Raw genomic sequence first — 12,530 nt, 5'->3', positions numbered from 1 at the left:
TCAATATCACAGTAATCCAAGTCTATGCCCCAACCAGAAACGCTGAAGAAGCTGAAGTTGAACAGTTCTTTGAAGACCTACAAGACCTTTTAGAACTAACACCCAAAAAAGTTGTCCTTTTCATTATAGGGGACTGGAATGCAAAAGTAGGAAGTCAAGAAACACCTGGAGTAACAGGCAAATTTGGCCTTGGAGTACAGAATGAAGCAGGGCAAAGGCTAATAGAGTTTTGCCAAGATAATGCACTGCTCATAGCAAACACCCTCTTCCAACAACACAAGACTCTACGCATGGACATCACCTGATGGTCAACACCAAAATCAGACTGATTATATTCTTTGCAGCCAAAGATGGAGAAGCTCTATACAGTCAACAAAAACAAGACCAGGAGCTGACTGTGGCTCAGATCATGAACTCCTTATTGCCAAATTCAGACTTAAATTGAAGAAAGTGGGGAAAACCACTAGACCATTCAGGTATGACCTAAATCAAATCCCTTATGATTATACAGTGAAGTGAGAAATAGATTTAAGGGACTAGATCTGATAGATACAGTGCCTGATGAACTATGGACTGAGGTTCATGACATTCTACAGGAGACAGGGATCAAGAACATCCCCAAGAAAAAGAAATGCAAAAAAGCAAAATCGCTGCCTGGGGAGGCCTTACAAATAGCTGTGAAAAGAAGAGAAGCGAAAAGCAAAGGAGAAAAGGAAAGATATGAGCATCTGAATGCAGAGTTCCAAAGAATAGCAAGAAGAGATAAGAAAGCCTTCCTCAGAGATCAATGCAAAGAAATAGAGGAAAACAACAGAATGGGAAAGACTAGAGATCTCTTCAAGAAAAGTAGAGATCCCAAGGGAACATTTCATGCAAAGATGGGCTCGATAAAGGACAGAAATGGTATGGACCTAACAGAAGCAGAAGATATTAAGAAGAGGTGGCAAGAATACACAGAAAAACTGTACAAAAAAGATTTTCAAGACCAAGATAATCACGATGGTGTGATCACTCACCTAGAGACAGACATCCTGGAATGTGAAGTCAAGTGGGCCTTAGAAAGCATCATTACGAACAAAGCTAGTGGAGGTGATGGAATTCCAGTTGAGCTATTTCAAATCCTGAAAGATGATGCTGTGAAAGTGCTGCACTCAATATGCCAGCAAATTTGGAAAACTCAGCAGTGGCCACAGGACTGGAAAAGTTTGCAGTTTTCATTCCAATCGCAAAGAAAGGCAATTCCAAAGAATGCTCAAACTACCACATAATTGCACTCATCTCACACGCTAGTAAATGCTCAAAATTCTCCAAGCCAGGCTTCAGCAATACGTGAACTGTGAATTTCCAGATATTCAAGCTGGTTTTAGAAAAGGCAGAGGAACTATAGATCAAATTGCCAACATCCATTGGATCATAGAAAAAGCAAGAGAGTTCCAGAAAAACATCTATTTCTGCTCTACTGACTATGCCAAAGCCTTTGACTGGGTGGATCACAATAAACTGTGGAAAATTCTGAGACAGATGGGAATCCCAGACCACCTGACCTGCCTCTTGAGAAACCTATATGCAGATCAGTTAAAACTGGATATGGAACAACAGACTGGTTCCAAATAAGAAAAGGAGTACGTCAAGGCTGTATATTGTCACCCTGCTTATTTAACTTCTATGCAGAGTATATCATGAGAAACGCTGGGCTGGAAGAAACACAAGCTGCAATCAAGATTGCCGGGAGAAATATCAATCACCTCAGATATGCAGATAACACCACCCTTATGGCAGAAAGTGAAGAGGAACTAAAAAGCCTCTTGATGAAAGTGAAAGAGGAGAGTGAAAAAGTTGGCTTAAAGCTCAACATTCAGAAAACGAAGATCATGGCATCCGGTCCCATCACTTCATGGGAAATAGATGGGGAAACAGTGGAACAGTGTCAGACTTTATTTTTGGGGGCTCCAAGATCACTGCAGATGGTGACTGCAGCCATGAAATTAAAAGACGCTTACTCCTTGGAAGAAAAGTTATGACCAACCTAGATAGCATATTCAAAAGCAGAGACATTACTTTGCCAACAAAGGTCTGTCTAGTCAAGGCTATGGTTTTTCCAGTAGTCACGTATGGATGTTAGAGTTGGACTGTGAAGAAAGTTGAGTGCCAAAGAATTGATGGTTTTGAACTGTGATGCTGGAGAAGACTCTTGAGAGTCCCTTGGACTGCAAGGAGATCCAACCAGTCCATTCTGAAGGAGATCAGCCCTGGGATTTCTTTGGAAGGAATGATGCTAAAGCTGAAACTCCAGTACTTTGGCTACCTCATGCGAAGAGTTGACTCATTGGAAGAGACTCTGATGCTGGGAGGGATTGGGGACAGGAGGAGAAGGGGATGACAGAGGATGAGATGGCTGGATGGCATCACTGACTCGATGGACATGAATCTGAGTGAACTCCAGGAGTTGGTGATGGTCGGGAGGCCTGGCATGCTGCGATTTATGGGGTTGCAAAGAGTTGGACACGACTGAGCGACTGAACTGAACTGAAGCTGAATGTCTTTTGTCTTTTGCTATAAGCTCAATGTCTCCAGGGGCTGGGAACTGAGTAACTAAGGTAAAGCGTGTGGGCACTCACTTTATGTCTACCTGACTGACCTGCACACCAAGGCCTGAGCTTCCCTGACTGGCAATATCTGTACGTGTTGGCAAACATCATTGCTGGGTTTAACTAAGTGCTGTCTGTATGTCTCTAATGGAAAAAGACAACTAAAAGCTTGTGACTTGTCTCTCCTAGATACTACACCATGTCCCTTTTTCTTTTACCATTTTTAATCTGCATCCTTTCACTATGATAAACTGTAAGTTTTCTCTCTAGTGAGTGGTCTTGGAGAGACCAAACTTACTTCTATACCCCTATTTTTTCCTGATTATTTGTCTTTATCACTGGATCTCTTTGCTTTGACCTTCCTTTAAGTCCTGGTATTCTACTGTTGGTCATCTTTTCTGTCCCTACCTGCAATAACCTACTTTCCACCTGTCCTCGGCAATTTTACTCATGGTTTTTGCCATCTGACCTCATGCCCAGTTGAGACTCCAGCCTAAACTCTTCTGCCCAGAGGCGCACCTCAGCATGATCAGGGCAGTCTCAGCATTAACTCTTTACCCAAACATGTGTCCTGCTTTTGTCTCAAGTTTAGGTGATGACTCTATCAGTCTAGGCACTTAAATTCTCATTTTCATCCCCCAAACCAATTAATTAGCAAGTTGTGGTCTTTTTCCCCTCCCAAACATCTTTGAAATGTAAACTTTCCATTCTCATAATTTTGGCTTTCATCATTTCTCATGAGCTCTTGCACACATTTGTGAAATATTCTCCTTATCTCACACATCCCCACCCCTCAATCTAGTTCTGTCCTGCTTTTCCCCTAACATTTCTAAAACATGAATCTGTGCAAATATTCCCTGACTTAGGACCCTTCCGAGGCACTCTAGTCCCTGTAAACCTAGGCTCTTCAGCAAGGTCATAGGCTTTTGTTACCCAGATATTCTTTTTCTCTCTCTAGCCCCACCCTCTCCCTTCCCTCTACACCCAACTCTCCAGCAATGCCCAACCATTAATTCCCTGATCACTCACTGAACATTATTATGTACCAGGACCCACTATCCTAGGCACTGGAGATAAATTCTAGACAAAGTTAACTCAAGGGCCTACTTTCCAACAGGGAAATCAACAAATATAAATAAGGAATAACTTGTTAATGCTGAATGCAACGGGGAAAACAAACCTGAGGGTGACACAGCATGATCACAGGCCAGTGAGGCAGTTGTAGTTAGCATGGATGGGGAAGCGACCTTTGAGGGAAACCTAAATAACAGCGGGAGGAGTCCATTTTAAAGGTTTTTCATAGACCTCAAGCATTTATAAAAGTTACTTGTATTAAGTTTCTCACATATATACATTCTTCTTATGTCTGTGGCTCTACTACAAACCTGAATCTCCCTAAACTTCCTAGTATGGGAGTAATGCATTTCCTTCTTGTTGGAGCTGCTTGCCATGAAAAACATTCTTCTACCTAGTCATCAGATTTGGGAACCACTGGCCCACCAGGCACTCATATAATTCTACTCTCCTAGGTCCAATTTTAGGAAGAAAATATCTCTTGGAAAGGAGTTAGGAAGGATTATGCAAGAGAAGTAGAAATGCAGAAGAGGGAGCTAAGGGGAAGATATTAAGCTACTTCTGAAATGGCTCTTTAAAACAGGAACCAACCAAATCTAAAGGAAAATGAAAAGGACTTTAATTCTAGGGGGTGTGAAGAAAACACACGTGGGGGAAGAACTATGACGTACAAGATAAGCTGCAGAAGATTCTTATTTTAAAACAAAATATAAAAAAAAAAAAACCAAAATATAAGAAAACCATTTTAAAAAAATTAGCTTTAGACAATGCCTGACTATACTTTTATCCTAAAAATTCAAAGCAATCATGAGATGAGGCTAGTAAACAGAAAGGAAAATAAGGAGTTTTTTGACCATATTTTAATATGTTTATTATTTACCTGTACAAATTAGCAGCAACTTATACAACTGGACCAAGTTATAATTAATTCACAGTAATGTACATTAGCTTCTATCTGCCACAGACAGGGTACAACTTAATCTCAACAGATAATTTTATTACCAAATCTACATTCTGGCTTTTGTAACTGTTTCACAACACCTGGTACAGTGCATATCTACAGCATTTATGAGTAGAAATGACCCTGAAAGGCCCTTCAGAGAGCAGAGGTGAACACCTTCTCATGGAGAAATGCCAGTTTTTCTAAGCGAGTTCGTTTCAGTAGTGGGAGCCATTCCCAGTGAGATAACTCCACCACACGGTACCCAAGTTGATTCAGCTGCCGCCTCTTCATATTATGCAGTCCAAGCAGATCCCTGGAACCATAGCAATACTGGTTCCTGTTTGTCAATTGAATAGCCAGCTTCACTTGTGGGGCCTGCAAGCAGGTCGGTGGGGATAGGCCAGCCATTGGGATGGCCCCCAATCTGTCTACCTTATTGCAAAGGGAACCTCCCACAGGTTTAGCCCTCTCCTCCTCTAATTTCAAGGGCTGCTGCCCAGTGTCTGACTCAATTTCCCCCTGGGAATGCCCTTTTGATTTCCCTTTTAGTAGCTGATTCATCAAATCATCAGTAAGGCTGACTCCCACATGCTTAAGCCTTAACTTGGCTACATCTTCAATTGGTATGGCTTCTCTGTTAAATGGTAATGGCTTCATGTTAACATCAAGCTGAACCTCTAAATCAGAAGATCGGGTATGAGGCAAAATCATGTGGTGTTTGACATACTGGGGCCCACCCAACATGGTCTCAAGTAAAAAGAGAGCTTCTAGGAATTCAGGTTTTGAGTTCATATCCTTCCTTGCTAAATTCCATAGCATTTCTGACCCCTCTTGTTGAAGCTGAGAACTAAGACGATTGCCTCTGTAATCTGGACATTCAATGCCAACTGTACCATCAAGAGTATACAGCTCCTTGGTGACCTCAAACTTACTTCTCTCCTGAGCTAACCTGACAAACCCTGGACTCAAAGCGAAATCTATGAGCTCTACTGGAAAGTACTCAGAAAACGCCAGGCCCAGCAAGCACGTGAGCAGGTGTTCTGGGTATCGATTGAACTCAAGCATCTTTCTGTGAATCTCATTTATCAGGCTAGAATAAAACTCTTCTGCATTGGGTGGCTTATAATTCAGAGTTCCAAATGACCACAGAATCTTGGCAACATCTTTACTTCGACAGTATGCTACCCTAGGAGGCAAAGAAGCAGCCACAGCATTCATTACCCTTTCATCCAGGAAGCGTAATGCCGAGCAGGCCAGAGTCAGGTGCATGACACCCTGAACTCCCAGGGAAGGAATTCGCTGAGGAGCAATCTGTCCAAATTGCTTCATGAAATTTACGTGATCCACATGAGTGAAACGGAACATTTTAAGAATATTCACTAAGGCATAACTACTCAGATGCTGCATGTCAGCACAAGCCAGATCTCCAAATTTCCGCATGACAAATTCAGAGAGACTACTACTCGATTTAAAAAACCCCAAACAGATTGAACCAACCTCTTCTAAATTGATCAAATCTATATACTTGAGGATCAATGATTCCAGTTTTTGCATTAGATCCTGGGGTGCCTGACGACTTTCACCTATAATATAAATTAAGTGAGTCAGCTGGGACAAGGATAGATCTTTCCAGTGCAAATTAAGATAACTAAAAAAGATCTTTAAAAACCGAGGTACTCTGCGTCCCAAGTACCGCCAGAGGTCAGCCACCAAGAGAAGTTGATCCAGACTCATTTCCCATACCTTATGGCAAAAGTTTGTTTCAAACACATCTAGCATTGAATGGGAATGAGGAATTCCTAAACTGACAAAAGCTTTCAAAATACTGATCAGATCTGAGGCATCAAAGAGATGTATGTTTTTCACACTCAGCTGGCAGAGCAGAGCAAAGCTGGTACTGGACAGCAAAACAGGATGTTGCTCTGGAGGCAAAGAACTCAGCTTACAGAAATAGTCAACAATAATTTGAGGCTGGAGATTATCTTGATAAATGGTGACTTTGTGCAAAATTAGTTCACCTTCTGAAACTGACAGAGGTTGACAAGTCTCAGATCTGTTATAGCTGTGAAGCTGATACTCTGGTCTTAGCTGGAGGAAAACTCGAGGGTCTTCAAGGGAATCAAAAGTTTCTATATCCTCTTCATCAATTTTCATGGCCCTGGGTGAGTGCAGGTTCAACGTGCTGGCCTTAGAGGCAGAAGCCCTGCTGAATTCCAAACCTGGGAGGGTATTGCCGGTTGTCAGAATCCTCCAAGAAGCAGAGGTGCTACAAATGTTAACTTTTCTGGCAAGACGGCAGAGACTGTTTTCTGGAGAGTCCTGTCCTTTGTGCCACATGTAGCTTCTTATATTCCACCATGCCACACTTCGGGTTGCACTGTAGGTAAAAGGATTGCAAAATGTCCAATATCTTATAGGTTTTAACAGCTGGAGAATGGCTGCCATTCTGGTGTCAGTACTGATCATTCTAGCAGTCAGAGCACAGTCCTCATATGTCTGACCAAGCAATTTCTTGTTTATATTGTTCTTGATTAGAGCTGGTTGGGAAGGTGTTCCACAGAAAGTGCCTGGAAATCTTCGGCATATCACAAGAGCCATGGATCACAAATGACTGGGCCAGATACTGAAAAAAGGGTAGATGAAGAATAAGTGGCTTCCACCTATCTTAATACTAAAATTTACACACCATAAGACATGGATTAAAACGATACCACTGTCCACTCAAGTAAGTTCCATGTTAGTGAATGCCCAAACCACAAGACAGGATACATCAGGAAAAACCCCATGTACCCTACATAAAGGCACAGGAAAACCCCCATCCTAGGGTACCACTGAGCAGTTCTTTGGACTGCTCCTCAGTTTAAATTTCTTCTGTCCTCTGGCCAGACTTTCTTTACAGTTAGAGACAGCTGTTGCACTAAAATCCAACAGGAATGAGGAAAGCAGATTTCCAAAAAGAAAGCTAAGAACAGAAATAAGCAATCTATTCCACCTCTTTGATATCAGCACAATTATACCCACAATAACTGCCCCCCCCAGCCTGTTCCTCCTTTTGATTACAGAATTCAGTTGTTTTAATGCTACTTCTGTACCTTGTAGAAGATGCCTATTTTCCTCTCAAGACATACAAGAGTCTGAATCACTATCGCAGAGTAGTCATTGACTTGGGAAGTAAACTTGAAAACTCACTCACAAGGAATGAAATAGTACCATTTACAGAGATGTGGATAGACCTAGAGACAGTCTTACAGGTGAAGTAAGTCAGAAACAGAACAACAAATGTCATATATCACTTATATGTGGAATCCAGAAAAATGATACATACAGATGGGCTTATTTGCAAAGGAAAAACAGAGACACAGACGTAGAGAATAAATTTATGGATACCAAGGTGGGGGGAGTGGCAGATGGAAAGAATTGGGAGACTGGGAGTGAAATATATACAATATTATGTATAAAATAGCTAACTAATGAAAACCTACTGTATAGCACAGGGAACTCTACTCAATGCTCTGTGGCGACCTAAATAGGAAGGAAAACTTAAAAAAGAGAGGATATATGTACACTGATTTACTTTGCTGTACAGCAGAAACTAACACAACATTGTAAAGCAACTGTACTCCAATAAAAATCAAAAAGAAAAATTCAGCTACTCCAAATACCCCTCAAAAAATTAAAAAACCCGAAAAACTCAAGCACTTTGGTGGGGGAGGGTAGAAGGCCTAGGCCCTGCTAACTATCAATTCATGGGTGAGACACAAAGAGCATTTCAAAGCGGGGCTCAGGGAACACCAATTCACGCAACTGCCCTGCTGACAACAAGGGGAGCAGCAGAGCTTTCCTCTGGAGGAGGCATATTAGCAATGTTTCCAGTGAGTCAGGTGTTGATTATTCTGCCTGAGAGCAGCACAAGTTCTACTTTTCCTCTATAGCCGAAACCATGACAGGCTATGAAAATGACTCTGCCATACTCTTGCTCTCAATGCTTACTGTCTCTCCTTCTGCTTGAGAAATGCCAAAGCCTCACAAGCAAAACTCAGGGAGCCCTAAGATGCCAAGATATGGACCAGACATGGCTCACGATGCAGAAAATCCCATGAAGGTTCTCAGGGTGCCAGAATGATTTTCTGAAATGCCTAAGCAATTCCCCTGTCAGTCCCTTCCTTCCAGAGCCCATAGCATAAGAAATAGAGGACTGCAGGGCAAGTTAGAGGCTTTTTTCAAGTAGCCCAACCACACAGGCTTCTCTGGATGGCAGGAAGGTATGCTCCTAATTTCTTTGTGAACCAGAACAGAATTCTTTCACACCAAATCTTTATACACTTAGTTCCATACTGTGGCCTGTGGACCATTCTCCCACCAAGTTTCAATCTGTGGGTCCAGATGCTATAGATCAAGTGTTAGCAAACTATGGCCCGGAGCCCAAATCCAGCCCTCATCTGTTTTTGTAAGCAAAGTTTTAACATAGCCAGGCTATTTGTTAAATGCTTTAAATGCTATCTATGGCTGCATTCTCACTACAAAAGCAGAGTTGAGTAATTCTGGCAGAGAATATATGGCTTTTAAAGCATAAAATATTTATTATCTGGCCCTTTACAGAAAAAGTTCGCTATAAACCATTAGCTTACTCCTATGAATGCAAATGGCCAACTTTTTAAAAATTAGAAGACATCAGGAAAATAGTACTGATTTTTTTTTTCTTTAACATTTAGATGATACTTAAAGATTTATGCCTTAAAACGGAATCTCAATTAATACTGCAGCTCAGGTATGGTGGAAACAAAGGAGAAAGCAAGTAATGGAACTCTTTAGTTGACAGAACAAGGCTTTTAAGAATACCTGTTTGGAACCTGTAATCTAAATTTAGGTCAGCACAACGTCCAACTAAAGCAATAGTTCAAAGTCCTCCTTCTCATCTTGAGAACTAGATCTGAAGAAATAACTTTAATAAAAAGACAAATTTTTTTTTATAATAACAAAAAAACTGAAAAAATCCATGTCTTTTCAGAAGGAGTAACCTGGTTTACAGAATAAGTGTGTGTCAGGCATCAACACACGGAAAGATTTATACAAATAGTCAGTGGAACAAACAGAACAAGTGACATCACTTAAAATACACCTATATAAAAGGAAAGTATATAGCTATTAGGAGACTTTCTGCTACACCTTTGACAAATTAACTTTTTCTCCTTTTTAGTAGGATTAAAACTGTTAAATAGAAGAATACATAGATTAATTTAACAAATACTTTTATAACTAATACAACTTTAAAAGCACATTATTTAAGTTACTTCAATTAATATTATCTAAGATTACTTAATGAGATTACTGTATGTGGTCCTGAAATGAAGAACCATTTCCTGGATCATCAATGTTTGACTGGTATAGATCCAGTGTTTTGAACTGTGTGGCTCTTTCTGATTTGCAAAAATACAGGCTAAGGGATTTTCCTGGTGGTCCAATGATTAAGACCCCATGCTTCCAATGCAGGAGTTGCATATTGGATCCCTGGTCTGGGAACTAGGATCCCACAAGAACAAGAGCCACAACTGTCTTAGGGTTTCCACTGTGCCAAGCCTTGAATAAGCAGTTTCATCTGCATCAGTTCCAATTCTTACCTTTTGGCAAGGTAGGTTTTATTATCTCCATATTGTTGATAAGGAAAAAGAGTCTTCACAAGACTAAGAAACCTGATGAAGATTACACAGCTAAGGGACAAAATGGGGTTTGACATCAAAGATTATCTGATTCCAAATCCCACATTGCTAGTGTACTGGAGAGACAAAAAGGGAAGTCAGATTTCAGACAGGAGGGTGGGGAGGACCCCCAAATAATCTATAGGGTTTCCAGGTGCCAGGAAGCTGGAGTGTTAGAACTGGAGGGTTAGGTAAGCTCAAAAGCCCCTCATACCTTTAATAGTCTAAGATCCTAGTTATCACTACTAATTACTACTTATAAAAAGAACAAAAAGAAGACATCAAAGACAAAAGTCTACATGAAGGAATGAGTTTACAAGATGCCCCAGTATCAAGGTAAAGAGAACTATCATAATTGAAGATGTGAAAGTTGGCAAGAGAGATGTGGGATCCAGAATTTACAGTTCAACATAGAAGGGAAGTAAAGAGGAACCCCAGGAATAATGATAAAGATTCCAGGACTACAGCTGTGAGTAGACACAAAGAGCAACTAGTTTATGCTAGAAGAGATGGATATTACACAGGAGAGAAGAATGACATTTCTGATGGATAATCTGAGGATAAACAAGAAATTTGTTGTTTAGTCACTAAGTTGTTAAGTTGTGTGTGACTCTTTTGCAACCTCATGGACTGTAGCCAGCCAGACTCCTCTGTCCAGGGGATTTCCCAGCTAAGAACATGGGAGTGGGTTGCCATTTCCTTCTCCAGAGGATCTTCCCAACCCAGGGATCGAACCCACAGCTCCTGCATGGGCAGGTGACTTCTTTACCGCTGAGCCAATAAGTAATAGGTAGATGGAAAACCAAGCCAATAACAGCAACAAAAATTATTAACTCCAAACAATAAAAAAAAGTTGCACAAGGTAAGAATTGTCGTATTACACTCCTTGCTCAGCTGTAAATAATATTTACATAATCTTACTAATATAAACCTTGAATATCCATTTAAACAAAAATTTTGAGCAAACTATACTGGGAGGTTAAAGGGAGGGGAAGTGGGAAAGAGGGAAACTGAACAGCAATACATGAGACCTAGAGCATCCAAGTTCATAACAAAGAAGTCAAAAGATTTTATGGACATAGAGATGTTCTAGAAATCAAGAAATAGAAATACAAATGTTATTTATTTAGAGTACACCAATGAATACCAAAAGAAACAAACAAATAGTTGAAAAGTGTCTCTGGAGAACAAAAATGGAATTAATATTTAGTCTTATAAGATCTGTCAAACTATTTGCTTTTTTTTGACCACGCCATGCAGCTTATGGAATCTTAGTTCCTGAACCAGGGATTGAACGTGCACCCTGGACAGTGAAAGCTCCAAGTCCTAACCACAGTGCCACCATGGAATTTAACTATATAAGCCATGCACACATATAACTTTGAAAAAAATTAAATTTACAAAAATGATGTTCTAACAAGAAATTGTTCTTCAAGAAGAGTAAACTAAATACTCAAGAAAAAGGTTGAAAAGTTACTTCCAGTACAAGGACTTCCTACTGTCTGTAGAACTTCTCTATGGATGCCCAGTAATCAGTGATGACAAACTAATCTTAGAGCCATGCAGACACAAACTGCAAATGGCAAACAGTAGCTACTCACTTTTCTGCCATGCAACTTTCAGCAGAGACACTATATCTACGCATGCAGAAATGAAATACAACCACTTTAGAAGATAAGTATTAAGTAGTGTAGAGAAGGAAAGGGAAGAAACACAAGGAAGATATAGAATCAATAAAGCAGAAGAGTGGGGAGAAAAGGCATTTCAAAGAAAAAGAGGCCAGGATGTTTTGCCTAGATAGAGACAAACACAGAGGAGAGTTAGTTCCTCCTTATTTAAGAGTTCCCAAAGAATCCATAAGAAAGCTGGAAAGAGAACACTAAGAGACGCCCAACTGGTTAACTCATGTCTCTGCTAAAGGTTCAAATTTAAGTGACATCATTTCACAAAGTCCCTTTCCTAGCGTAAATGCCCCAAGGATACTCCCCTCCCCATCTCCTCTTTAGGGGTCCTAAAGAACCAGAGTGGAGCCTCAGACACCACTAGACCAACCAAAGCTGTTCTGAAAGACACTGCCCAAACCACCCTGAATGATGTGATTTCACAAGAGCGAGAAATCTTACCTTTCCACCTTCCAGGTACAGGTCTGAGCAAGGCCGAATAGCTTCGTTTTAAACTACAGTCCAGAAGTTAGAGGAGGGGAGCCAGGCGGAGGAAGGCAGCCATGCT

At 40.7% G+C, this 12,530-nt stretch overlaps 2 protein-coding genes across 3 annotated transcripts in view; both read right to left on the bottom strand.

Moving 5' to 3' along the window:
• UBOX5 (U-box domain containing 5) overlaps positions 1-12,526 on the bottom strand; it is a 44,225-nt gene extending 31,699 nt beyond the window's left edge. Inside the window, exon 1 of one of the 2 annotated variants that reach the window (XM_013968651.2) lies at positions 12,425-12,526. The gene's annotated coding sequence lies outside the window, so the exon portion shown is untranslated. The remainder of the gene's footprint in view (positions 1-12,424) is intronic. The other variant, XM_013968650.2, reaches the window with a different exon arrangement.
• FASTKD5 (FAST kinase domains 5) lies at positions 4,508-12,530 on the bottom strand. Its single transcript, XM_013968649.2, has 2 exons — positions 12,425-12,530; positions 4,508-7,228 (listed from the first exon to the last, which is right to left on the bottom strand). Exon 2 carries the CDS (start codon positions 7,201-7,203, stop codon positions 4,759-4,761), a length of 2,445 nt encoding a protein of 814 aa, XP_013824103.2. The 5' UTR covers positions 7,204-7,228; positions 12,425-12,530; the 3' UTR covers positions 4,508-4,758.

Source organism: Capra hircus, chromosome 13 (genome assembly GCF_001704415.2).
Source record: "Capra hircus breed San Clemente chromosome 13, ASM170441v1, whole genome shotgun sequence".
In the NCBI taxonomy this organism is placed as follows: domain Eukaryota; kingdom Metazoa; phylum Chordata; class Mammalia; order Artiodactyla; family Bovidae; genus Capra; species Capra hircus.
Note: the sequence above shows the minus strand (reverse complement) of the source record. Positions and strands in the feature narration are given on the sequence as shown.